Here is a 27016-nt window from a genome sequence, read left to right as displayed (position 1 = left end):
TTATAACTTTAAAACTAATTTCTTAAAAAGAAAAAATAAAATATAATGATTGAATATTATATTTATAAATTTTAATTTTTTTTATGCTTTTATAAATAATACAAATATAGATATTTATTTATACTAAAATCTAAAAAAAAAAAAAATCTTTAAATAATTATTTGTGTATGCTTTAAAAAAAAGAAAAAAAATACATATAATAAGTTATAAAAATAGAGATTAAAAAAAAAAAAAATAAAATAAATGCAATGATATTTGAACTAAATAATTTCAATTAAAAAATGATAAATATAAAAAAATAAATAAATAAAAAATTGATAAGATAAAAAAAAGATATAATGAAGATTTAGATAAAAGCTTACAAAAATTAACCTAAAAATTATAAAATAAAAAAAAAAAATTTTGAAAATCAATAGAAAAATTTAAAAAAAAAAAAAAAATTCTATAACAAACTTCTCTATATTTGAAAACTTTTTATAAAACTTTATTTAATTCTAGTTATATAGTTTAAATAAAATCACAAATATTTTAATAAAAATATCTAATTATATATGATATATAATATATATCTATATATGTATATATTAAAAAAAAAAAAAAAAAAAAGTTTAATACACATTTTCACAATTTTATATAAAGTTGTAAGAAAACAAACAAAAACAAAAATGTATTTTAATTTTCTATAAATATATAATAATTTTTAAAATTTTAAATTATATATGTCCATAATATCTAATATCAACCTTATAGTAGTTTTTTTCATAATTAAAATTATTAGAAAAGAGATATATCTATTTTTGTCTTACTCAACTTTTTTTCTCTTTTTTATAATTATTAATAATATTTTTGTTGTAATTATTTATTTTAATAAATATGCTATTTTTGTAATTATTATTAACATTATTACTGAAATATTTTTTTTTTTTTTTTCACTTTGTCATTTATACATTATTAATATTATTATTAATGCCTATAAATTCATTTAATAAATAATCATAATCATAATTTTCGTCATCTTCATCTGAAGGTAGAACCTCAATAGTTACAATATTTGATACATTTCTCAAATTTTCTTTTTCTCTTTTTTCATTAACATCATAAGAGAGACAAAAAGAAATTAAAAAAAGAAAAGAAATTATTCCAAAAAGACTTAGCTCCATTTTAAATACTTTAAATAAAATACTTTTTTTTTTTTAATTATTAAAATGTTTGAATACAAAGTTATTGAACTAAAGACATTAAAAAAAAAAAAATAATAATAAATTAATTAAATAAAATTATTAAAATTAGAACAAATAAATTATTAAAAATATATAAAAAGTATGAGATATTAATAAAATAAAAAATATTTATTTTATTAAATAAAATTATTTTAATCCTTTTTTTTTTTTCTTGTATCTACACCAGCTTCTAAGTACTGTTATAGAACAAAAACATACTACATTTTTTTAATTTACATTTAGTAAAAAAAAAAAATAATAAAATAAATAAATAAAAATAAATTTATCCTTATATTATTACTAAAAAAAATATATATAATAGAAATTAATCATAAAAATGTGTAAACAATAAAGAATAACTTAAAATTATAATTATTAAAAAAAATAAGAAATATATATATATATATATATATTACAAGAATTCAAAAAAAAAAAAAATAAAATAAAATAATAAATTATTTATAATAAAATACAAGTATTCCTTTTTACATTAAAATCTTAATATATATTTTTAATTACCAAAATACAAATATAAAAAAGACAAAATTTTATATAATTTGCAACTTTACATATATGCATTGATATCATGCCTCATAATTTTTTCATAAGATATTTAATTCTATTATAGAAGAATTGTGTACTATTAAAATTCATTTTCTTATTAATCTTTTTAATTTATAAAAAAATTCTTTTTTTCTTTCATATATTGGAGAATTTGATAAATCCAGTAGATATTTTTTTTTGTCTATAATATCTTGATAATATTCTACTATCAATTTTTTTAAAATAAATATGGTTAGTACAATTATTTGAGTTATTTTTAATACAATAAATTCTATGAAATTTTTTTTTAGATTTGAAAAAAAAAAACCTTTTACATAAATTTTGATTTAATAAACAATTTCGTGTATTTTGAGCATTCTTAGGAAAATTTAAAGAATCCCATTTATCTAAAATATTAAAAAGAAAGTCGTTATTTTTAATTTTATCATTTGAATAATCAAAGTTATCGCACAATATTATAGTACTATTTTTTTTTTTCTTCTTGTATTTTTTATCTTGTAATATATCAATATAATAGTGTTTCATTTGAAGTATTTCTTCTTTATTAAGTGAAATATTGTAATCTAAATTAGTAGTATTAATTAACAAAATAGTTTGATCTGGATCATTTACAGGATTAATTAAAATTTTTATTACATATTTATCCATCACAGAATCAAAAAATGTAAATGTTTCTTGTTCATTTAATTTGAAATTTTTTTTTAATACTAATATCAAAAAAAAATAATTTAACTTTTCTCCACATATATCATCTACTTTAATTATTTCATAAATGTCAGATAATTTTTTTTTTATTAAATCAACCGATTCATGCATAACTTCTTGAAAAAATATTACAGGGGCTTTTCTTTTTTTTATTATCTCTATAGTTTTTAGTGTTTTACTAATAAATGATATATCAGGTACATAATGTGAATTACACATTAAAAAATTAAAATAATTTTTATTTAATTTTTTACTCTTGTTAACTGGTTTTATATTACTTAAAGATGATCTTGATTTCTTATCTAAAATATCATATTCAGAAAACGATTCAATTTCATAAATTTCTATATTTTCATCTTTTAAAAAAATTCTTTTTTTTTTTTTTTTTTTTAGACATACATTTTCACGACCTTCTTTTTTAACGTAAATATTATTTATACAGAGGCATTTTGTGGAACTATTATTGAAACTTTTTGTATTTACATTTTTAAAAATTTTTAATTTTCTAATTTTTAATTTGTAACCTTTTTTCTTATCTTCATTATTTTCTTTGTTTGTATTTTTTTCAAAATTAAGTATTTTTCTTTTTTTTTTAGTTTCATCTAATATTCTATTTTCAATAGCCCTTTTTATTTTTATTTGAATATCTCTATCAGATTCTTCATTATCACTAGTATTAGCACTCGCAGTTGTACCGAAATCACAACTATAATCACTAAAACACGTTTCTAAATCAGTCATTTTGCCATTCTTATCTTCTGTCATATTTTCTTAAAATGATTTTTCTTTTTAACTAAAAAAATTATTTATTTTTAAGAAGGATATCTATATTTTATATGATATCTTTTCCAAATATTTCTATATATTTTTATTCTTTTATTTTTCTAATGTAAACTTCGTAAAATTTGTTTTAAAATTCTACAAAAAAAAATAAAATTATATATATATAATAAAATTATACAAAAAAATAAGAATTAAAAATTAAGAAAACATTTAAAGAAATAATGTACATTAATAAAACATATTGCAAATAAATATTTTTTAGGTTCTTTATGAATTATAGTAAATAAAAATAAATAAATATATATATACAAGTATGATAAAAAAAAAAAAAAATAATAAAACTTAGAGTATTATCTACAAGAGAGAAAATTTAATTTATAAAAAACTAAATACAAGTGAAGTTATTATCTAAGAGAAATAATACGTAAACAAAATAAAATTTTAATTATTTTTTTATTTTAAAATAAAATGTAAAATTACACATAAAATATATATATATATATATAAAAGTATCCAAAATGTGTCTAAAATTTAAATCTGAAAAAAAAACATTAAGGAAATTATGTCTTATATAAGAATACTACTAAAAGAGAATTATAAGTCTTATTTTAGTTAAAAAAAAAATTCTTAAATAAAAACTGTGAATCCAATGCACACATATTAAAAAAAAAAAGAAAAAAAAAAAAGAAAAAGAAAAAGAAAAAGAAAAAGAAAAAGAAAAAGAAAAAGAAAAAAAATGAAAAAGAGTACAAAAAATATATAAACATTATCTTTGTGAAAATGCATGCAACCCTTAAAAAAAAAAACTCTCAATATTGGATCAAAAAAAAGAAAAGAAAATATCTAAATAACAACAATTAAGTAGAGCCTTTAATATAATCTTGTCTATTTTATTTTTATTTTTGTTTTTGTATGCATGTAAATAAAAAAAAAGAAAAAAGAAGAATATACCATGATCTCTTTTTTTAAAAGAACTTATAAAATTTCCTATTTTATTTTTTTACTAAATAATGAAAGTATAAAAAGTTGCACAGAAAACCACATATATATATATATATAAAAGAGAAAAATAACAACATCATAGGAATAAATTATTAAGTATTAAAATTTGCCAAATATTTTTATACTAATAAAAATAAATCATAAAAAATCTCAAAGAATTTATTTTGTTGTGCCAAGTATAATGACTAATTCTATGATTTTTGTAATTTAAAACATAAAATATAAAAAGACACGAATTATAAAAAATATATATTGGTGTTTAATAATTTTCATTTTTATTTTTTAGATTAATAAGTATATAAAAAAAAGTAGAGACATACAAAATCTATTTATGATTTATAGTTATTTTTTTTTTTTCACTGATTATAGAAAATTTTGTAAAAATATAAATATTCTTAGTTCCCTATATGAAATTGATTTTTTTTAATGGAAACTTAATAACAAAAAAAAAACCCAAATTACTATTTTATTAGAAAATTTTAGTTAAAATTGTATACATTTTAACTACTTAATGTGTATACAAAATATATAATATTTAATGTAACTATAGAAAGAAAAATCTATGCATAGTAAATAATAAACTTTTTTATTTAAAATTAAATATGACTAATATAAAATATTGGAAAAATAAAAAATAAAAATTCATTGAAAAATATAGAAAAAATATATATTTATGATATAAAGGAATATGATGTTAATAATAATAGCTTTATAAAAATCCGAAAATTCTAATAAAATAAAAAGCATTATTATTGATTATGAATTTAAAATAATTACGTTAACATTATTATCAAAAATTATGATAAAAAAGGTAAAAATTATATATAAATACTTAAATAGTTTGTGATTTTTTGCATATACACCTTATATATGTATAAGACAAATAAATACTTTTTTTTTTTTTTTTTTTAAATTCAATGAAATTTCTTTATCTTATCCTTTTCTAATCTTTATATATATATATATATTTCCCCTCTTTATTTAATACTTTTAAATGTATAAAATATTGTAATAAAATTAGTAGTTATTTTAAAGTAATATCGTTGGATAGTGCACTAAATATGTTCTTCATAATCAATTAGACAATTCTGCCTTTTTTTTTTTTTTTTTTATATAATTAAATATATGAATAAATATATGTTTAAATTTTTTAATTTTTATATTTCTTAGAATCTTTTTTTTCCTACATTAATTGAAAAAGATTACATAATTTCTTTATAATTTTATATAGAAATTTTTTTTAAAAAATAAAATGAAATAATAATTTGCAAAATTTTTTTAATGTTATGAAAAGAATAAAATAATAACAAAAATGTTTTATATTTATTAGTTTCCTTTTTTGTTTCTACTTTTTCACATTTTACAAAGAAAAAAAAAAAAAAATACAAAATGAAAAATTCTTCTCTAGTTTTCAGTGAAAAGTTCAATAAACATTTTATAGAAAAGAAAAAAAGAGAAGACAATTTAAATGAAGAAAAAAGAGAAAAAGAAATTTTTTTTAATATCGACAATTTCAAGGTTAAAATTAATGACGAGGGTATTAAAGATATAAATGTAATTTTAGAAGAAAAAAAAAAATATATTAGAAATCAAATAGGTTATAAAATGGAAGATAAAAAAAAAGATAAAGAAGTAAATAATAATGAGAGTAAAATAGATAATGAAATAGAATATGATGTTGAAAATACATTTTCAAAAAACAATTGTAATAATGAATATGTAGACAAGAAAAAAATTAAAAGAAGAAATATTGAAAAAGAAAACAGACTTGGTAATAGTACAATAAACAAAAATGAAAAAGTTAATGATAATAAAGATTTACATGATATAATTAATGATCCTTTTATAAAGATAAAGAAATTAAAGTTAAAACTTAGTACCAGATATTTAGGTAAAAATGAAGATTTATCCTATAATATTTTAAAAGAATATCACACAATTATAAATAATTGTATCGATGAAATAAAGCGTGAAACATTTATTGAATCAAACTTGCTAAAAAAAAATGTAGAAACTTTGCTTAATTTAATAAAAAATTATATTAAAGAAATTGCTAATTTTAAATGGAATGGAAATGGAACATATCCATTAAACAGCAGTACAATGAATGATAACTATGCATTTTCTATAAAATATTACGAAAATATAATGAACGATAATATATATGATACTGTTATGTTATATGATAACAATGTTAATACTATAGAAAATACTAAAAAAAATTTAGTTGATGAAATGAAAAAAAATATAGAAGAAAAAAAGCATAAAACTAAGGAAAGATGGATAATAATCCAAAATTTATTTACTAAGTTAAACGAAAATATAAAAATATTCATTTCCAATTTTGAAAAAAAACATGAATCATGCATGAAAATTATAGATAATAAGACACAAGAATTAGAAAAAAAATTAAAAGAAAAAATATTTTTTAGTAATAATGAATTGACCGATATTATTAATAAAGAAATAAAAAATAATAAATCTTTTTTTTTAGAATTTTTAAATTATTTTAATGATTACATAATGAAGATATATAACTATGTTTATATGAAGTATTCTGAAAGTGAGTCAATTTTTTTTGATATATTTAATGAACACAAATATCAAGACAATTTTTATATTTTTTCTATGATAAGTGAAAATTACATAAACAATTTATCAAATGATAAGGTTTTAAATTGTTTATTGAAACTATTCGAGGATAATTATGATAGTACATATAAAAAAAGAACAGAGTTAAAAAAAGAAGAATATTTCTACAATTTTTTTTTTTTAGAAAGTTATCATGATTTTTACAGTTACTTAAATATATATTATGAAGAATATATTAAAATATACAATGAAATCAAAGTGAAAACAATATGCTACAGAGACATTGTTATTTATATTTTCTTTGATATTCAAAACTTTTTAACAATAATAAACTTTCGTGCAGAAAAAAAGAATAATAAAAAAGAAAAAAATAATAAAGAAGTAACATATAAAGTGGAAAACAATAAAAAAAAAGAAAAAAAAAAGAAAAATATAACGAATGAAAAGCATATTATATATTCATCTAATTCTGAAACAAACTACAAAAAAAAAAAAAGCAATAATATTCCTAAAACAGAAAATGTAAACAGTGATGAAAATTATTTTAATTCTACAACACTATTAGATAATTTGGATTTAACATTAGAACATAATAATGATATAAATAGAATTGTGAAAAATGATTTTACGAAAGAGAATAAAAATATAAATATAAAAAATAGAGAAAATATCCTTCATCTTAATAAAAATATCTTTGAAAAATCTATAGAAAATATTTTAAATTACTATAATATAATAAATTTAAGAGATGATTTTCTTTTTTTGGCATTTTTTGAATTTTTAGAAAAATTGAAAAATGACACATTGATACTTCATTCTGAAATTGAAAAAAAGATTAAAAAAAATATTTATTATTGTGAGAAAGAAAGTTGTTCTTTAAAAGAAAATTTTCATTTAGTTTTTAATGAATATAATGAAAATGTTAAAAAATGTTTAAGATGTAAGGATTATAATGAATTACATAAATTACTATTAATTCATGATGAAATAGTGAAAAATTTAGAATATTTAATAGAGAGTACAAATGAAAAAATAGAAAACATAAATGACAAGTTGTTAATGGAATTAAAAGAATATTCATCCAATTATTTTTTTTCTATATTGAAAAAGTCCAAAATAATAGTAAGTGATGAAGAAAGTATAATAAGTAAAAAAAAAACAAAAAAAATGGAATATACTTGTAATGAAAAAGATAATAGTAAATTAATAAAAGAAAAAGAAAATGATAATATCAGAAAAAATAATAAAGTAACAAAAGAAAAAAAGACAAAAAAAATTGAATATGAATATAAAAATATCAAAGCAGGAGATGAAATAAATGGAGAACAAGTTAATTTGAAAAACATTTGCGATTATAATAAGGAGAATGAAATTAACATAATTAATCAAATTATTAACAAAAAGTATAAATATATTTATGATATATCAAATATTATTCTATTAACATATCATAATTATAAATATAACATAAAAAACATATTATATAGTTGTAATAACAATATATCTTGCTATAGTTATTTAAAAATTGGAAAAAAAAGAAAAACAAAAAATGGAAATGTAGAAAACTATTACACAAAACAAAAAAATACAATATTAAAAGATATAAAATATATTAAAGAAAAAATTTTTCAAAATATAAAACAAAATAAAGAAAATAAAAATGAAAAACAAGATAATTATAAAATAAATAGTAATATATGTGATAACATATTATTAGGTAGTGCACTAAATTATGATAATATATTATTCAATTTAAATAATATGCATAACAGCTTTGAAATATTTATAAACAATTATTATGAGTATTTCAAAAATAATTTATTCGAATTTCTCTTAAAAATAAAAATGAATATAGAAAGCCAAGAATATACAAAATATTTTAAAAGAATAGAAAGTGATAAATATAAGAAAGAAATTAAAATGAATAATGTTAATATATATGAAGTAAAAATATCTTTAGAGAAAAAGTTCTTAAAAAACAAAGAAATATATAATAATTATGCAAAAAAATTAAAAGAATACGTAAATGAATATGAAAGTATCATGAAAGACAGTACCTTAGAAAAAAATTTCAAAAGTAGTATAAAAAAAGTAGATAAATTATTTTTAGAAAAAATTGATAGTTGTGAAGATTTTAATAAAAAATATATTTTATTTTTTGAAAAATTTAAAGATAGTTATAACGCATTTAATGAAAAATTACAAAATATGATTAATAATTTAAATAAGGAAATAAAAAAATTGGAGAAATATCTTGAAATGGTTGTAAAAATAAAAGAAAAAAATGTTGATATAGAAACAATAAGAAAAGATCTGCAAAATTCAAACACTTTCTTGCTATCTTTAGTTAAAAAAAAAAATGATATGAATAATTTATATAACGCAAATACTTATATTTTTAATAATAAAATTAAAATAAAATCAAAAAGTGATATAATGGAAATAAAATATAAGATTCCTTCAGATAATGAAATGATAAAATATTTATCAATTAAAGAAGAAATAAAAAATAATATATTGATATTTTATGTTTTAATATTTTATATTAAAACTCATATTTTTAATAAGAAATATGAAAAAAAGAAAAATGAAAAAAAAAAAAAAATAGAAAATGAGAATGTTGCCTCTCTTTCTCTAACTTCTAATATTAAAGAATCTAAATTTAAAAGTACTTCCACTTATAACACAAATAGTAATAATGAGAAAAATTCAAATGATAATAAAATAAATATAGAAAGCAAATTTAAGCAAATAGAAAATTATATTTATAATGTAAGTATATTTCAAAAAATAAAAAAAATATATGAATTAGATATAAAAAATGAGAATTCGTTTTTAAATAATTTTTTAATTTTTTTGAAATTTTCTGAAAATATTAATAATTTAATTTTTTCTAAAAAAAATATGTATACATATAAAGACAACTTAATAAATTTTCATATTTATGATGAAAAGTACAATAATAAAAAAGAAAGGGAAGAAAATATAACAAGCATAATAATTTGTGATAATGAAATTTATAATAACAAATCAAAAATAAATAATAAAAATGATAGTAATGACAGCATTAATAATAGTGATAATAGTAAAAAAAAAAATAATAATAATAAAACTATATATTTAGGAAAAAAAAAATTATTAGATAAAGAAAAAATAAAAACAACAAATAACATTGAAAATAAAAAACCAAAAGAAAAAATGGACATTCCTAAAAATATAAAAGAAAAAAATATAAAAGTTAGTGAATATAAACCAATAGAATCAAAGGAAGATATGGAAAATTATATAAAAAATGCAATTATTAGAAATTATTGTAATTTAAAATTTTTCTTATATACTTGTGTATACATTATTTATCTTATATGTAAAATTATAAAGATTTATGATTACAATATTTTCATTGAAGATGAAAAATACAATCATTTTTTATTTATTTCATATGACTTATCCTATACAATATATAAAAATTCTATTTTAAAGGAAAATAAACTAAAGAATAAAATATATTTAAAAGATTTAAAGTTAGACAAAAAATCAAAGTCTTCTTTTATATACCTTCCTAATCATATTCTATATAAAATAGAATTAACAAATTTATTTAATTTTGAAAAAAAATTAATTTCAGATTTATATGAAAAATATTTTAATCAAATAAAAAGTTTACCACCTATTGATGAGAATAGTAAAAATTTCAAGAAATTACAAAACGAAGTGAGTTTGATAGTTGTCTTATACAACAACAATAAAAAAAATATATTTATGTAGTATATATATATATATCCTCAAAATAGTTTTATTTTTTTTTATTTTGTATGTAATAAAAAATTTTCAAAAATTTTGTAAAAAGTATGATATAATAAATCATTTAAATTATAAATATATGTTTCCTTTTTGCATTATAATATTTTTCATTTTATTAAATATCCCTTTTTTACTTTCACTTTTTATTTTTTGTTTATCTATATCAGTATATGCATGATATATCTATATTAGTTACTTATTTAAAAGTTTTATCAAAGAAAATGGCTTATCTTATTTTTAGTTATGCTTATAAATATCATGAAGAATTAATCAGGTAACGTTATGTTGTAAATAAAAAAAAAAAAAAAAGAATTATATAAATTATTTGATAAAAAATAATAAGAAATATTTTATCTATTATATTATTTTTAATAGCGAAAGAATAAATAATATGCAAACAAATTTTAAATTAAAATTTCAAAAAATAAGTGAACAATTTAAATTAACAATTGATGACAATATTATTATTACAAAAAGAAAAAAGGAATTAAAAAGTCTCATGGAATTATACCTTTTGTGCATAAAAAATATTTTAGAAAATCATTTATATTCTCTTTATGAAAATTTATATAATAATTTTATTTATTTTGTTTATTTGTTAAATTTATTACCATCTAACTCTTTTGTTCAATCGTTTAAGTAATACTAAAATACTATCTTACAATGAACTATATAATAATAAATAAATTAAATTAATAAAATATATTTTAATAAAATAGTGAGTATATATATATATATATGCCAATTTTCTTGTCTGATAGAATACATATTATTTTATATGAAAAATATAATAATGTATATTATTTTATATATATATATATATATTTTTAGTTCTAAAGAAAATAATGAATCTAATAAAGATCTTAAAATAAAAAATAAAGGATTAGGAAATTTTTTAAAAATAAACTACTTTGATAATTCTACTGAATGTATATATTTAAAATTTTTTTTTTATATTATTATAAAAAAATAAAAATATAAAAGATTGTAATAATATAATTTTTTTTTTTTTTTTTTTTATTCCTAAAGATGATTTAAGTGATCTTACTAAAAAAATTAGGAAAGTTTATGACTTAAATTATGATGAGTACAAAAATGAAAATAAAAAAATAAATATAAACAATAACGCAAATAAAGAAGTATTTTATATGGAATATATTGCAGATAATTCATATATTGTTAAGAAACTAGAAAAGTTAACTTAAAAAAAAAAAAAAAATTTCTATGTTTATTCTTTTACTAAACAATTTTTTTTTTTTTTTAATACTATTTTTTTTAGAAAAATAGAGAAATATATGTCAAAATATTACACTCATATAACTAAAAATCTAGATGAAAAAAAAAAGGAAATTATAAAAATGATTTCAAATGACAAAAAATTACATAGAAAATATTATGAATAAAAAAAAAAGAAAATTACATATACATATATGTTTATGTTTCGTTAAATACATCTTTTGCCAACATAGTGTAGAATTGAATAAGACTATATATATGATTAATTTTATAAATTAAATTATTATTTAAATTAATCAATAAATCTATTCCATATAAATTCATTTTATCCATATCGTTTTTATAAATATAAAAAGATGCTTCATTTTCATTGATTTCTTCTTTTGTACAATTATTTGATTTAGTGCTGATGTTATTTATTAAAGATAAATCATTAACTTTAGATAATGGCATTATCAGAGATTTACTATTTTTTTTGTTTATACAATTTTTTGATATATCTAAATTATTATAATTATGATGATAATCATCATCATCAATTTTATTCATGTTAAAATTATTAATGTTTCTATTTCCTTCTTGATTTATTATTTGAATGTTATCCTTAGAAAATTTATTTATAGTTTTTGTTTGTATATCTCCTATGCCATTTTTAAAGAGAGTTTCTAAATTTTCTGATAAATTACAATTAAAATTTACAATAGCATCTAATTTATTTTTTATTTCTAAAGTAGATATATTCCCATTATCATTTTCATTTAAATCGTTTGCATTTAATATTTCATTTTGATTATTTTTGTTATACAAATTGTTCAGTAGTAATTTTTCTTCTAAAATTTTTTTTTCCAGTAAGCTTTTATTTTCAATTGATCTTATAAATAATGGCAAATATTTTAAAAAAGTAAAAATTTTCTTTTTATATTCATTTTCACTTTTTTTTGATTCAACTAATAAATAATAAATTTCCTCCGTTGATAACTCAGCAGATGGTCTATTATCATCATTTAAATCATTACTATCATAAATTACTTCTATATTTGTATTATCAACTATTTTTACATTTTTAATAAAACTTTTTAAATCTCTTTCAATACAATTTTTTTTATTTTCATCATTTTTTTCTTCTTTTTCTAATACATTATCTCTTTTATCATTTTCTTCTTCTATTGTTTTTTTTTCTTTTTCATTTTCTAAACTATTTAATTTTTTAAATTCTTCATATTCATTTAATGTTTTACTTAAAAGTAATAAAAATTTTTTCTGCCAAAGTACACAAACATTTAAACAGAGTAACTTATTTTTATTTGCTGGATCATTTTTTTTAAAGTGTTTTCTTAAAATATATTCTACTTTATCTTCGAATAAATCACTCATATTATCAAAATATTCTTTATATTTCTCATCAATAAAAACATAATTATCTTCTTTTTCTTTTTCTTCTTCTTCCTTTTCTATATATGAGCATCTATTTAAAATCTCCTTTTTTTTAGTGTTTGATTCATAATATACATTCATTTTGACCAACTAAATCATTTAATATGCCCATATATTTATAAATATATTAACATATATATATTTATTTATATATTTATTATAAATCAGAATACTAAATAATTTATACTTTTCCCAATACTAATTTTATGAATAATATTAAATTTATTTTTATTTAATTTTTTTAAAAAGTTTGAACTTAAAAATTTTATGTTAAAAAAAATACATTTTTTATATCAATAAAATGATAATAAAATTATTTTTTTATAACTTTAAAGAATTATTTATATTATACAATTTTAAAATTTTATTTATTTATTTTTTTATATATTTAATAAAAATTTACTTTTTACAATATATATATTTTTTTAAAATTTCATATAAAAAAAATAGTTTAAAAAAAAAAAAAATAAAAAAATAAGATAATTATGAATATATAAAAATATGCATATTATTTTCACAAAATTATCTTTTATTAGTAATTTTTTTTTTTTTTTTTTGTAATGTGTCTATTATTCTAAAAATATTTTATATATATTAAATTTATTTTAAAAATATTTTTATATTATTATACGCAAAAATTTAAAAAAGTTTTTTTTATAAAAAAAAATATGTATGAATATTAAAATAAAATAAAAATTAGAAAAACAAAAAACAGACAATAAAAAATAAAATAAGTAAAAAAAGAAAAAGAAAAACGATAAGAAATAAAATAAAACTAAAATGTATGAAATTCAATTAGATAATTCAAAAGAATTACAAGTTGAATTAATAAATCCTGATAAAGGAACATTTAATGGAGAAGATGGAAATAAAAAAAAATTTAAAGAAATTTTAAGAAGAGTATTCATAGGAAACTATGAAGATTCAAAAAATATTTTATTGCTAAATAATACCAATATTACACGTATTAATAAATTTAAAATAAAATAATAAAAAATAAATTTAAAATAAAAAAAAAAAGTATATAATAATTTTTTTTATTATAGATATTATAATTATAAGATTTTCTAAAGAAGATTACACAACAAGAATCAATTTTCCTCATGTAAAATAAAATATTCACATATATATATTTTTATTACTTTTTATTTTTAAATAGAATAAAATTTAATATTACTGTATATATATATATATATATTTCTATTTCTTTTATTTACTTAAAAAGAAATTTGAATATTATATAATTGATTTAAATAGTGAATTTGATTTCACAAGTTGTTCACATTTTAAATATTTACTTGATGAAATACTATTTGAAAATAATAAAAACAAAATTTTTATCCATAGGTATTTATAAAATTAAATTTCATTTCAAAAAAAAAAAAAAAATAAAATAAAATAAAATAAAATAAAAAATAATAATATAGTTCATTATTATAATTAATTCTTAATAGTATATTTTATTTTTCTAATTTAGTAAATTAATTCTTCTAATTTTTTTTCTATGACTATAAAATTTTTAGTTATTTTTGCATAAATTATATTCTTTATTTATTAATATTTTATATCGTAACTACTTTAAATTATGATATTCAAGATGTCATTTCATATATAAAAAAAATAATTATTGATTTTGTCATTTCTGATGGTAATTTTTAAAGAGAATTTTAACTGTACATAAAATTATGTAGAATAATTTTTATTTTATATTCTTTTATTTAATTTCCATATTTATTTTATCTTTTCTTATTAATTATATATATCCTTTTTTAGAAGAAACAGATAAAATTTATTATTTCACAAAAAGACATAAATTAACATATTATCCTGGGTATTTAAAAAAAATATATATTATTTTTTCCTTTTTATTTACAGATAATTTTAATATTTCATATATTTAAATTTTTATTATTTAATTTTTTTTTTTTTTAACAATTTAGAGAATATACCAACTATCTAGATGTCATAGACAACAAAAAAAAACTAAGAATTATTCCTTATTAAAAGCAAAAAATTCAAGTTTTTTTTTTTTAAATTTATTTTAAAAAAATTTTAATTAATTAAATAATCAAGAAAAGAGAAATTTTTTTTGTTATCAACAAATTTACACATGTATGATTTTTGCAAGTAATATAATAAAGAAAATGTAACTTAAAATATATGAATAATAAAAATTAATATTTACAAATAGGAATTATTGAGAAATATAAAATATATATATATGTGAATACACACGATTTTATATTATAATAGCTAATAAATTTTTCTTTTTTCTTTTTTTTTTTTTTTAAATTTCTAAGAATTTAATTTTAATTATATTTTAATAATATTTATTTCTATTTTTAATAATTTTTTATAGAGTTTTCATAAATACTTTCAATATTTTTAATTTTTGTTTTTATATAATTATCTAACTTATTTTTCTCTACAACTTTCCATTCTTCTCCTTCCATATTTTTTATTATATCATCACGAATTTTGTATCGTATATTTCTTATATCAGTTTTTATTTTTTCTAATAAATCTTTTGCTTCTTTTTTTTTTTTTAATTTTACTTCATTGGTTAAAGGAGGTATTTGTAATAAAATGTACTGACTATCATCGGATGTAGTAGGATTCCAAGAATTATCTTTTAACTTTAAATTATGAATTATTTTTTGTATGTCACTAATCATATAGGGATAGAAATAAATTAAATTTGATGATTTAATAACTACTTGAGCTAAATCAGATAATTTGAAATTTTTTTTATCTTTTGTAATAGGTATATTGTTAAAAGTTTCAATGTTTAAACAATTACTAAAAATTTTTCTTATTTTATTCTCAAAATTTCTAATAATGTCTTGTATTTTTAAATCATAAACTTTATAATCTACTTTATTTTTTTCATTTACAATTTTTTTATTCTCACTAAGGTTTACATTTTCTATCTCATCAATTTTAATATTTGATATTTTCAAAATTTTTCTAATTTTTTTTGTTTCTTTACCTACTTTTTCTTTTTGTTTTTTACTCCCAAAATTCATTTGTTGAATAAAAAAATTATATATATATATATTACAAGATTTATATTTCCATTTTGTAAAACATGAGGATTGATAAAAAAGTCTATTCATTCTAGATATTTGCATTTTTCATTGCTTTCTTTCTTCTTTTTTTTTTTTTATTATATATATTATTGAAGTTGTATTTTTATATAATACTAAATATATTGTTAATTATTTCTATTTTTTTAAAACAGCAAATTAAACAGAAAAATGCATAAAATAGATAACTAAATTTATTATATATAAAAAAAATACATTTTTATTTTTTATTTTTTTATAGCTCTGAAAAAAAATTCTTGAAATATTAATCAAAAGAAAAAAAAAATTTATAAACACATTTTTTTTAATATTATAACATTTGTTGAATTTAATTAAAAATAATATGTATTATAAATAAGATTTGTTATATTTAAACATTTTAATATTTCAGAACTTCAATAAAAAATAAAATAAAATAAAAATATATCATGATGTAGTTAGAGATTTAAATAAGATATTCTATTTTTTTTCATTGAATATTTTTTGAAGTAAATATAACAAAAAAAAAAAGTGTATTAATAATTTTTTCATTCTCTACGCATACATAAAATACAATACACCTTTTCTTAGAAAATTATAAAATTTGTAATTTTTATCTTTTCTTTATTTAAATTGCTTTTAAATATATTTTATGTTGCATTATCTTATCTCTACATTTACGTTTAACTATACTCTTTTAATTAAATCCTTATTAAGGTAGTATTTTTTTATTTCACAAATTTATTTTAATTAAAATATTTAATTTCATATTTCTATGTACTTTTTTTTTTAATTTTATTTTGTTTATATAGTAAGTTAATTAAGCATAGTTCATTCATAAAAATAAAATGAAATTAAAGTTTGATTAAAAAATGTTATATATATATAATTTTTCAAAAATATATTATTAAAAAAGAAATATGAAAAAAGATTAAAAGCATTAACAAAAATATAAAAAAGTTTCAATATAAATTTTAACATTTAACCAAATAACATAAACATAAAGCGCTAAGTGAAATAAAGAAGTATTTTAAAAAAAGACAACTATTTCAAAAATAGAAAAAAACATTTAAAAAAGAAAAATATTTTAAAGAGATAATTAAAAAGAAAAATATGTATGTTCTTAAAAAATTGCCATACTGAGCATTATAAATTCTAAAAAATTAATGTGAATAATAAGAAATTAAAAATTATGACATATTTATATATATATGAACTTTTAAATAATTTAATAAAAACATAAAATTACTTCTTTTTTTTTTTTAATATGAATTCATAATAACATAACACAAAAAAATAGATAAAAATATAAGTAAATGATTTATGATTTTTTTTTAAAATAATATACAAAATTTTTTTTTTTTTAATACAGATTTTATAAATTGTTTATATATATTATTTAATGAAAACAATAACTTATATACAATTCAATGATATTTTATAAAATGTGTTTTTTTTTTTTTTTTTTTTTTTTGTTATAAATTAAAATTTTTTCTTCTTTGTATTATATATGTTAAACAATCATAATTTCAATAAATAGAATCTTTATAAATTTATTTCTTATTCATATACCATTTTTTTTATATAAATTTTTTATAATTCTTACACTTTTTTTTTTTGCATTTTCTTTATTATCAATTCATATTATCATCTTGGCTTATTATTAGAATTGTATAAATACAATAAATTTGATAATATTTCTTCATTATCTTTTATCATCTTAAAATTTTCTTCCTTCTTATTATATGGAGAATTGATTCTTCTTTTACGTGAATTAAGTAATCCATTTTCTAAACAAAAATTTCTAAAAGATTCTGCTTCAATTTTTGCTTGTACTAAACCCAATTTTTTTACACTAAATCCTTTTGTCTTAATAGAATTATTTATTATATATTGAACTCTATATAACTTTTTTGCATGATCATAATAAATACCTTTAGGTAATGACTGCTTTATTAAATTGATATCAATATCTAAACTCTTTTTCTTATTAAAGCATGGCGTATTATTTAATTCATTTTCTGAAATATTATCATTCTTATTATTGCTATTTTTATTATGATTGTTATATAGATTGTTAATTAAATGATTATTCGTATAACAATTTTCATTATTTCCCTCATGTAAATTATAATTATCAAAATTAATTTTTTCTTTATTCTTTTTAAAATCATTATTAGTAGTTTTAGCTTTTTTTTTTGTATATAATGTTCCCTCATAATATTCATTTACTTTCTCTTCTAAATTATTATTATTATGATTATTCATATTAAAAAAAGGTTCCGATGAGGACTGATTATTTCCATTTTTTACATTAGTAATATTAAATGATTTTGTTATATCCTGACTTAATGAGTTGTAACTACTATTTTCCGATGATTCTTTAATTTTATTTGTTGGCACTATATCAGCATTATTATTATTATTATTACTATCTAGTGCTTTCACATTTTTTTTTTCTTGATTAAAAGTATCGTTATTTTTATAATAGGAATAAATACTTTCATCAGTCATATTTAATACACAGTTGTTACCATATTTTAATGTTTTATTATAATCCAAGTTTGTATCTAACTCATTATTTTTAGTTTCATAATTGTTTTTATTTGCGTTTATTAAATTACTTGTAATGATTTCTTTAAAATTTATATATTTTTTTTCATTTGTAGCATCCTTTTTCAACGTGAAATTTATATTTTGTTCATTCAAACCATTTTCATCATTATTATTGCTATTATAAATTAATTTATTTGCTATATTTTCATTTTTTTTTTTAAGTGTATAGTCATTATTTTCTTTTTCTGAAGTTATAAATTCCGTATATTTTAAATTATCTAATTTTTCCTTATTCCCTTCATGTATATCAGAATTCCTTTTTTCATTAACAGTATTTGAATTATTTTGAAAGCCTTCTGTTAATAAATTATTGTCATTTTCATTTAAATCATATTTGTTGTTGCATTCTTCATTTTTGTCAAGTGTTGTGCAATTATTATTTTCTTCTATATGATTTATCGCTTTTTTTTTATTATCCGCAATTTTTTTAATATAACGTAAAAAATCCATAGATTTTTCTTTATCATTCAAAAATGAATAATTATAACTATTTTTTAATTGAGAAGACCTATTTAGAGAATCTTCATTATCACTTTTTTCTAATTTATTGCTACTACTACTTATATTATCATTATTAGTACCATTTTCATTATTCGTAGTAGCATCATTATTTTTATTAATGCCATAACTATCAGTGGCATTAAAATAATGCTTTTGTTTTTCTTCATTTTCATACTGAACTATAATTGATTTAAAATAATTTTCATACATAGTGTTACTCATGTTTTTTTTTTTCATATAAGCTGCATCGTTTTCCTCTTGGTTAGCATAGGTATTATCACTTGAACATTCTTTCTCTTTTACAAAGTTTAAAAAATTTTGAATATCTTGAAAAAATATTTCAGGATAACTTGATCCCTCCTTATTAATATTACTTCTGTCATCATTTATATGAGTGCTATCCTTGTTGGCATCATATTGCATATTATCAGTATTATCTTTTGGAAATTTTTTCTTAACATAAGTATATTTCATATCTGTGTTTTGCCTTAAATTATTCAATCTATTATCTTCTATATCTGAAGAATATTGTTTTTTAATAATAGAATTGGATGATGATTCCTGAAAATTTTTCCCTTTTTCCTTATTCATTTCTTTATTAAAAATAATGTCATATTCTATACATGCAATTTGACCATTCTTCTTTTTATTATAATAATTAAAATTATTATCATTATCACTATAACTCGTAAAGTTATTTTGATTATTTAAATTTTCGTCAAATTTTAATTTTGTTTTCATTGGAATATTACAATCATCTGATTCATTTTTTATTTCATTTAACTTAACATCTTTCACAGTATTACCTTTTAACTTCTTAAGTGGTGAATATATTTCATTATTTACACTAATATTCATTTTTAATTCATCATTAGTACCTTTTTTTCCTAAAGAAAATGAACTTTCAATATTATTATAAGTATTTAAATATTTTTTATTAGAAGAATCAATAAAATTTTCTAAATTTTCTTTATTATTTAAATTATATTTATCTTTTGTATAATCATCATTTAGCATACAATCATTTTCTATTTTTAAGTCACCATTACTTTTTTTTATTTGCATTTCAATATTACCTTTATCTAATAATTCTCTATTTTCTTCTTTAACGGTTTTCACTTTACTATTTTGAGAATTAATACTATCCATCTCAGTTTTTTCTTTTTCAGAATTAAAACACAGTGTCTGACTATTTTCTTTATTTTTTGAAACGAATTCTTTTAAAATAGAGATGTCTATATCATCACCTTTTTCATTATTCAAAAAGCTTGTAGATACATTATTTTTTGTAGAATGCCTGCTATTATAACAATGATCACTAGAATTTTTACTTGATCCATCAATAAAGTTTTTAGTAGTATTAGTTGTTTTTTCTTTTAGTTTATTTAAATTCAAAGAACTAGTCTTTAACTCTTTGTTTGAATAATTTGTATTATTATTATTACTACTAGCACACTTTTTATTAAAAAAATATGAAGAGCTGACATAAACAGGGTTTAACCATTCATTTTTCACAGGTATATTTCCTACATCACATCTATATATAATGCACTGTTTTCTTGCTTCTTCCAACGTATTATAGTGTATAAGACTGAATCCTTTTGTTTTAAATTTCCCGTTTTCTTTCCATTGACATCTCCATAATTTTCTTGCCGAATCAAAATAAACACCTGTAGGCAAAGGCCCCATAGGAATTAATAATTCTTCATTATTTACATCATTTTTATTGCACATACTGTAATTTTTTGCATTTGATAAATTATTACTCTTTGCTCTTTTACTACCATTCCTTCTTCTCTTAATTAAAGAAATATCATTATCACTTGTATTTTTTTTTTCTTCATCTTCACCAATATTTTCGTAATATTTACTCCTACCAAAATTAGTACTTGAAACACTTCTTTTTTCACCAACAGCATGAAAATTTTCTGTTGTATTTAACAAATTTTTGTCATTTAAAAAGTAATCATAATAAGCATTTTGCTTTATTTCTCTTTTATTTTTTTCAAAGTCAAAAACTTTATGAGAATTTTCTTTAATGCCATTACCGTTATATATATAATTATTCCTATCTTTTTCATCATTGCTATTATTCTTAGTACCATTATCATTGCTTTCTTCTACATTATTCAATAATATCTTAATGTTACATTTATTTTCGCTCAAATTTTTAATATCATTTATTTCTTTTGAATAAGAATATGCTTCTCTATTATTCCTTTTAATTTTATCATAGTTAGGGGTGTGCGAATATTTAAAATTATTATCTACTAGTACATTTGACGCATCCTTTGAATCACCTATGATAAAATGATCTAAATAAAAATCTTTGTCTATTACTTTATTATTTTCTAAGCCATTATATTCTTCTATATGTAAAATATCATTTTTCTCATGAATATTATTTATAATATCTCTCTTATTTTCATCTATTTTGTTGTAAGTCATTATATAATCACTGAAAGAGATATATTTAAGAAAATTCTGATTTTGATACTTCAAATTATCATCAGTACATACAAACATAAAGGTTTGAGATTCATGAGGAAATAATGTATATATTATTTCTGCTTCATGTATATTCCTTGGAAAAATAGTATTTTTTAAAAGAATAAATTTTTTATATATTATATCATGTACCATTGAAATGTATTTTATTTTTATTTTATTATTTCTTGTATTAAAATGATTTAATAAATTAGATTTGTATTTTTTTAATATTTTTCTGTAATCATCATTATCATTTCCCTTACCAGATTTATCGCTATTATTAAGTAAGTTTATGTTTTCTTCACCTTTTTTTAATGAATTTTTTGTTTTACTTATCTTCGATGCCAATGGGTTTGTTTTATCACTTTGTACGCAAGCATTTGTATATAAATTGTAAAAAAACCACCAATATGGCTCTATCAGACCATTCTTATTCATTATTTTATAAACCATTTTATTTTTCCCTTTTTCCCTATTCCTCAAGTTGCTTCTTGTCATATATTCTTCAGATGAATAATTATCTGTTGAGTGAGGGTTGTTACTACGCAAATGATATTTATGTTTTGCATTGTGAGAATTGGTACTTAAATCACTTGTATTAGAATAATATCCTTTTTTATGATTTTCTATGTTAACTAGCACGTTGTTAGAAGATGAACTGTAATATTTTAAGCAAAGTGGTTCCCCTTTTAATAAATCATAGCCTTCAGCTTTACTTTTCTTTTTTTTTAATGATAAAGATGTATTATCTAAGTTATAACTCACCTTTTTTTTATTCTTAAATTTATTTTGTAGAGATGACTCTTTTTCATATTTATCCTTCTTAATAAATAATTGATTATATTTATTATGTGATGAGTTGCTTGATTTTCTTATATCACTATCCGAAACATGTTTTATTTGAATATCTTTATTAGAAACACTTCTTTCATTTGCATTATTATCATTATAAGTATATGTTACACTTATATTGTTATTTTTATTTTTTATGTCATTATCTCTACATTCTAAGGAATTCATATCATTATTTAAATTACTCCAATTTGATGATCTCAACAAATTGTTACTTTGTTCTTTCAAAACAACCTCAGAATCCATATCTATATTTTTATTTGTTGTTAAATTCTCGTATTCAGATAATGTGCAAAGATCATTTATATTTATTGGTTCAGAAAATTTTTTCATTCTATGCATTGCTTTATCCAGGTCTAAAGTAATAATCTTTTTATTCATAACATCGGCATACATACTAACACGCATCAATACTAGCTTAAATAAATTAAAAATGCATTTTTCAGTAAATAGGCTTGTTTGATAATATTCATGAAGAACACATAACACATTATCAATTATTTTGTTTTCATAATCTACTAAATATTTTATAGAACCTTTATTTGAATTTTTTTGCAAAGCTAATGAATAATTGCCTTTTAAACTTTTCTTATTTTCTTTTACTTCAGAGTTAACTTCAGTGATCCTGCAAACATAATACTCATATGCAAAAATATCAGGTATCCATCTCATACCTATCATATAATTGTTTATACATTTTACATTACTTTGTAATAAATGTTTTATGTATCTTTCTGCTAATTTGTGATTTCTTTTTATATAATTTTCAAATTTAATAAATTTAATAAAAACAAATTTATTTAATTCATATACATAATATGGTAAATTATTTATTAACTGATCTTTTGTGGCATCAATTATAATCACATCATCTTTAAAAAGGTTATTTTTCATATCCGTACTTTCAAAGCAATTATATATATATGAATTAATATATACATTATTGCGTATAAAGTTAATTATTTTTCTTTTATATTTTTGCGACATCTTTTTCTTTTTTTGCATACTTACATTATTTTTATCATTACATATATTTATTTCATTATACTTGTTTTCCTCATTTTCTAAAAGGTAATCAAGGTTTTTAACTTCTTTGTCAATCAATGTTATATTATTTTTATTTTCATCAACACTTCTATCAGAATTATATCTAGGAACTGTATCATCATCCGAAATTTCCTTATTTAATATTTTTTCATTCATGTTATCTGCACTAAAAATATAGTCACTATGCTCATGTTTATATATATCAAGAGGACTATTATCGTTATTTTCAATTGTAGAATTTGATTCATTGTTATTTAAAAAAAAATTTTTATTACATGTAGTATTATTATTATAATTGTTATCTGTGTTATTAATATTTTTATTATTGTTATTTTTGATAGTATTTACATTATTGATCTTTGTATTCATGTCTGTATCACTGTTTATTGAACCACTAGAGGTATTTTTATGATTATTGTCACTTTCATTTTTTTTATCGTTTTTGCTTTTATATAATTTGGAACAAAAAGTATCATCATTATGTTTTTTATCCAATATATCTATATATTCATATTCACTTTCCATATCTACTAGATTTGTAAAGATAAAAATTTTTGATTTAACTGATGAACCATATTTTATATTTACTAATATAATTAATTTATTTTCTGAATTATCTACATTATCAATGTTACAATTTTTTATATCATCTACTTTTTTTAAAAAATATATTTTAATGTTGTTTAAAAATTTTATATATTTTTCAGTGTTAGTGTTAAAAACTATTTTTTCTAAATCAATATTTAAATATTCGTTTGTATATATTTTTTCACTACAGGTATTCTCTGAATTATAGTTTTCATAAGTTAAGGAATTTATATTTAAGAGGTAATTGCTAAAATAATCTTCACAAAATTCATCTAAAATTTCATCATTTTTAATTAAAATTTCTCTCGAGTTGTCAATGTTACTATTATTATTAATAAGATTCGAATTATTATCATTATCTCCTCTAATTTCAAATTGCTTATTATTATAATAAATCTCATTATTATTATTAGAATTATTAACAATTAATTGGTTATCATGATTATTTCCATTACTTCTTATCTTTTCCATTTTTTTTTCTCTTTTTTTTAAATTTTTCCTTAGAATTTGTATATATTTTTCTGCAATGAATTTAGCCAGATTAAAAGAAATATTTTTATTTACTGGTACCTTTTTTATAATAAAAGCTTTTTTAATTTTTTTATTGAACTTTATTATTAAAAAATGTGGTGGTGGGCCTTCAAATCGTAATATGTATATTATATGACTTAAGGAATTTTTTAATGTCTTATTATTCGTATTTAGAATTGAATTATTATTATTAATGGACAATGAATTGCAATACTTTGTGCAATTATTACTTAAAAGAAATGAATCATCATTAATATATTTATCTGAAAAAAAAAATCGGTTGCTATAAAAATTAGGTTCAAATGGAATTTTATATTTTTTGATACATTTTTTTGTGCTTTTATCTATGTTACTAATTTTTATTTTTTGTAAAAAAATGTCATCATATGAAGCAGTTCTAAATATTTTCTGATTAAAATCGCACTTTTCAGATTTAAATAAAATTGGTTTCACACCATTAAGTTTATCTTGCTTGTAATCTTTTTCATAATCAAAATTCATAATATTAAGAGATAAACGCTTGTAATAGTAAATGTTTATATCATCATTCACTTCATTCTTTTCCTTTTCATTTAAATAGAAGAAATTATTATGGAAATAATAATTATAAGTATTTAACAATATATTTTTTTTATCTCTCTGAAATGAACTAATAAGTTCCTCTAAATTAAAATCTTTTAATTTTAAGTTCATATCACTCTTAATACAATTTTCTACTTTCGTGTTTTTTAATTTATTACTTAACTGTTTATCCATATTATGATTATCACTTATATTTTTAAAATTTGTCATTTCTGTATTAATATTTATTTCATTTTTACAACTTTGTATGATATTTTCCTTTAAATCATAAAAATCTAAATCATTTTTATTTTTTAATGTGTGTACGCAAGGTAAAATACTGCATTTAAGACTACAATTACTCATTTTTACTTTGAAAGAATCAAAACTTTTTTAATAAATTTTTTTTTTTTTTAATAATTTCATGTTACTACTTAATTTTAATATATTTTCTAGAACTTCAATACTCAAAAATATATTCTTTATCCATTAAAACATATATATATATATATATATATATATATATATATATATATATATATATAAAAAATTAAAAAATACACCACTGAAACTTTACAAAAATAAAATATATAAATTTAATAATTTTTTTTTCATCTTATTTTATTTGTCTTAATATCTTAAATTATATATAAAATTAATAATATAATATAATTAAATTATAAATAATACTATGCGCAAACATATATACATATATTAAACCCATGTAGCAAGTCTAAATTCTTAATATAAAAGTTGAAATAAAAAATAGTAGAACAATATTGATAACTATATATATTAAAAAAGTCAATAAATTAACAAATATTTAAAACCGTAAAATATAAAGCTCAAAAAAATAAAATATGTATATTTCATAATTTTGTTAATAAATGATGCAAAATAAAATTTTAAAAAAATACATACATAAACCAGATAAATTAAGAAAATTCAAAAGTACACAAACATCGGTAATACAACAAATAAATTATTAAAGAATTAATATTATGAAAAAAAAAAAAAAATAAATAATAAACATAAAGAAATTATAATATTAAAAAGAGTATATTCACATATAAATTTTATGTAAACTTATTACGGAAAATGAACAAACAAGCAAAAATATATGAAGCTTAATAAATTACAATTTCACATGATTAAATAAACAATATTTATACTCACTCTTAAAACAATAAATAACATTAAAATAATATTGCATGTTAATTATGAAAATTATTTCACTTAATTACACTTTTTAAAAACAAAAATTTAATAAAACCCAAAATGTGTATTCATACATTTACATACATGTATATATATATATATATATATATATATATATATATATATATATATATGATAAATATTCTTTAAAACACGAACATGTTCATATTATTCATATATAAATTCCTCGCTAGTTGTAAAAAAAAAAAA

At 17.2% G+C, this 27016-nt stretch overlaps 7 protein-coding genes across 7 annotated transcripts; 2 read left to right on the top strand and 5 right to left on the bottom strand.

Annotated features, from left to right (window-relative positions):
• Positions 1-941: 941 nt before the first annotated feature.
• PRELSG_0516300 (conserved Plasmodium protein, unknown function) lies at positions 942-1160 on the bottom strand (the record flags this gene model as incomplete). Its single annotated transcript, XM_028675424.1, has 1 exon — positions 942-1160. One exon carries the CDS (start codon positions 1158-1160, stop codon positions 942-944), a length of 219 nt encoding a protein of 72 aa, XP_028532014.1.
• A 759-nt stretch (positions 1161-1919) lies between these two features.
• PRELSG_0516200 (conserved Plasmodium protein, unknown function) lies at positions 1920-3254 on the bottom strand (the record flags this gene model as incomplete). Its single annotated transcript, XM_028675422.1, has 1 exon — positions 1920-3254. The coding sequence occupies one exon, from the start codon at positions 3252-3254 to the stop codon at positions 1920-1922; it is 1335 nt and encodes a 444-aa protein (XP_028532013.1).
• A 2409-nt stretch (positions 3255-5663) lies between these two features.
• PRELSG_0516100 (conserved Plasmodium protein, unknown function) lies at positions 5664-12070 on the top strand (the record flags this gene model as incomplete). Its single annotated transcript, XM_028675421.1, has 6 exons — positions 5664-10577; positions 10835-10941; positions 11043-11306; positions 11499-11596; positions 11697-11862; positions 11947-12070. The coding sequence occupies 6 exons, from the start codon at positions 5664-5666 to the stop codon at positions 12068-12070; spliced, it is 5673 nt and encodes a 1890-aa protein (XP_028532012.1).
• A 31-nt stretch (positions 12071-12101) lies between these two features.
• On the bottom strand, positions 12102-13418 carry PRELSG_0516000 (conserved Plasmodium protein, unknown function; the record flags this gene model as incomplete). Its single annotated transcript, XM_028675420.1, has 1 exon — positions 12102-13418. One exon carries the CDS (start codon positions 13416-13418, stop codon positions 12102-12104), a length of 1317 nt encoding a protein of 438 aa, XP_028532011.1.
• A 699-nt stretch (positions 13419-14117) lies between these two features.
• PRELSG_0515900 (conserved Plasmodium protein, unknown function) lies at positions 14118-15238 on the top strand (the record flags this gene model as incomplete). Its single annotated transcript, XM_028675419.1, has 5 exons — positions 14118-14301; positions 14384-14442; positions 14563-14684; positions 14861-14985; positions 15111-15238. 5 exons carry the CDS (start codon positions 14118-14120, stop codon positions 15236-15238), a joined length of 618 nt encoding a protein of 205 aa, XP_028532010.1.
• A 441-nt stretch (positions 15239-15679) lies between these two features.
• RRF2 (ribosome-recycling factor, putative) lies at positions 15680-16363 on the bottom strand (the record flags this gene model as incomplete). The annotated part of the gene is made up of 1 exon (XM_028675418.1): positions 15680-16363. The coding sequence occupies one exon, from the start codon at positions 16361-16363 to the stop codon at positions 15680-15682; it is 684 nt and encodes a 227-aa protein (XP_028532009.1).
• A 1686-nt stretch (positions 16364-18049) lies between these two features.
• ApiAP2 (transcription factor with AP2 domain(s), putative) lies at positions 18050-25954 on the bottom strand (the record flags this gene model as incomplete). The annotated part of the gene is made up of 1 exon (XM_028675417.1): positions 18050-25954. The coding sequence occupies one exon, from the start codon at positions 25952-25954 to the stop codon at positions 18050-18052; it is 7905 nt and encodes a 2634-aa protein (XP_028532008.1).
• Between the last annotated feature and the right edge of the window lie 1062 nt (positions 25955-27016).

The sequence above is a fragment of the Plasmodium relictum genome, assembly GCF_900005765.1.
Source record: "Plasmodium relictum strain SGS1 genome assembly, chromosome: 5".
Lineage (NCBI taxonomy): Eukaryota > Apicomplexa > Aconoidasida > Haemosporida > Plasmodiidae > Plasmodium > Plasmodium relictum.
Note: the sequence above shows the minus strand (reverse complement) of the source record. Positions and strands in the feature narration are given on the sequence as shown.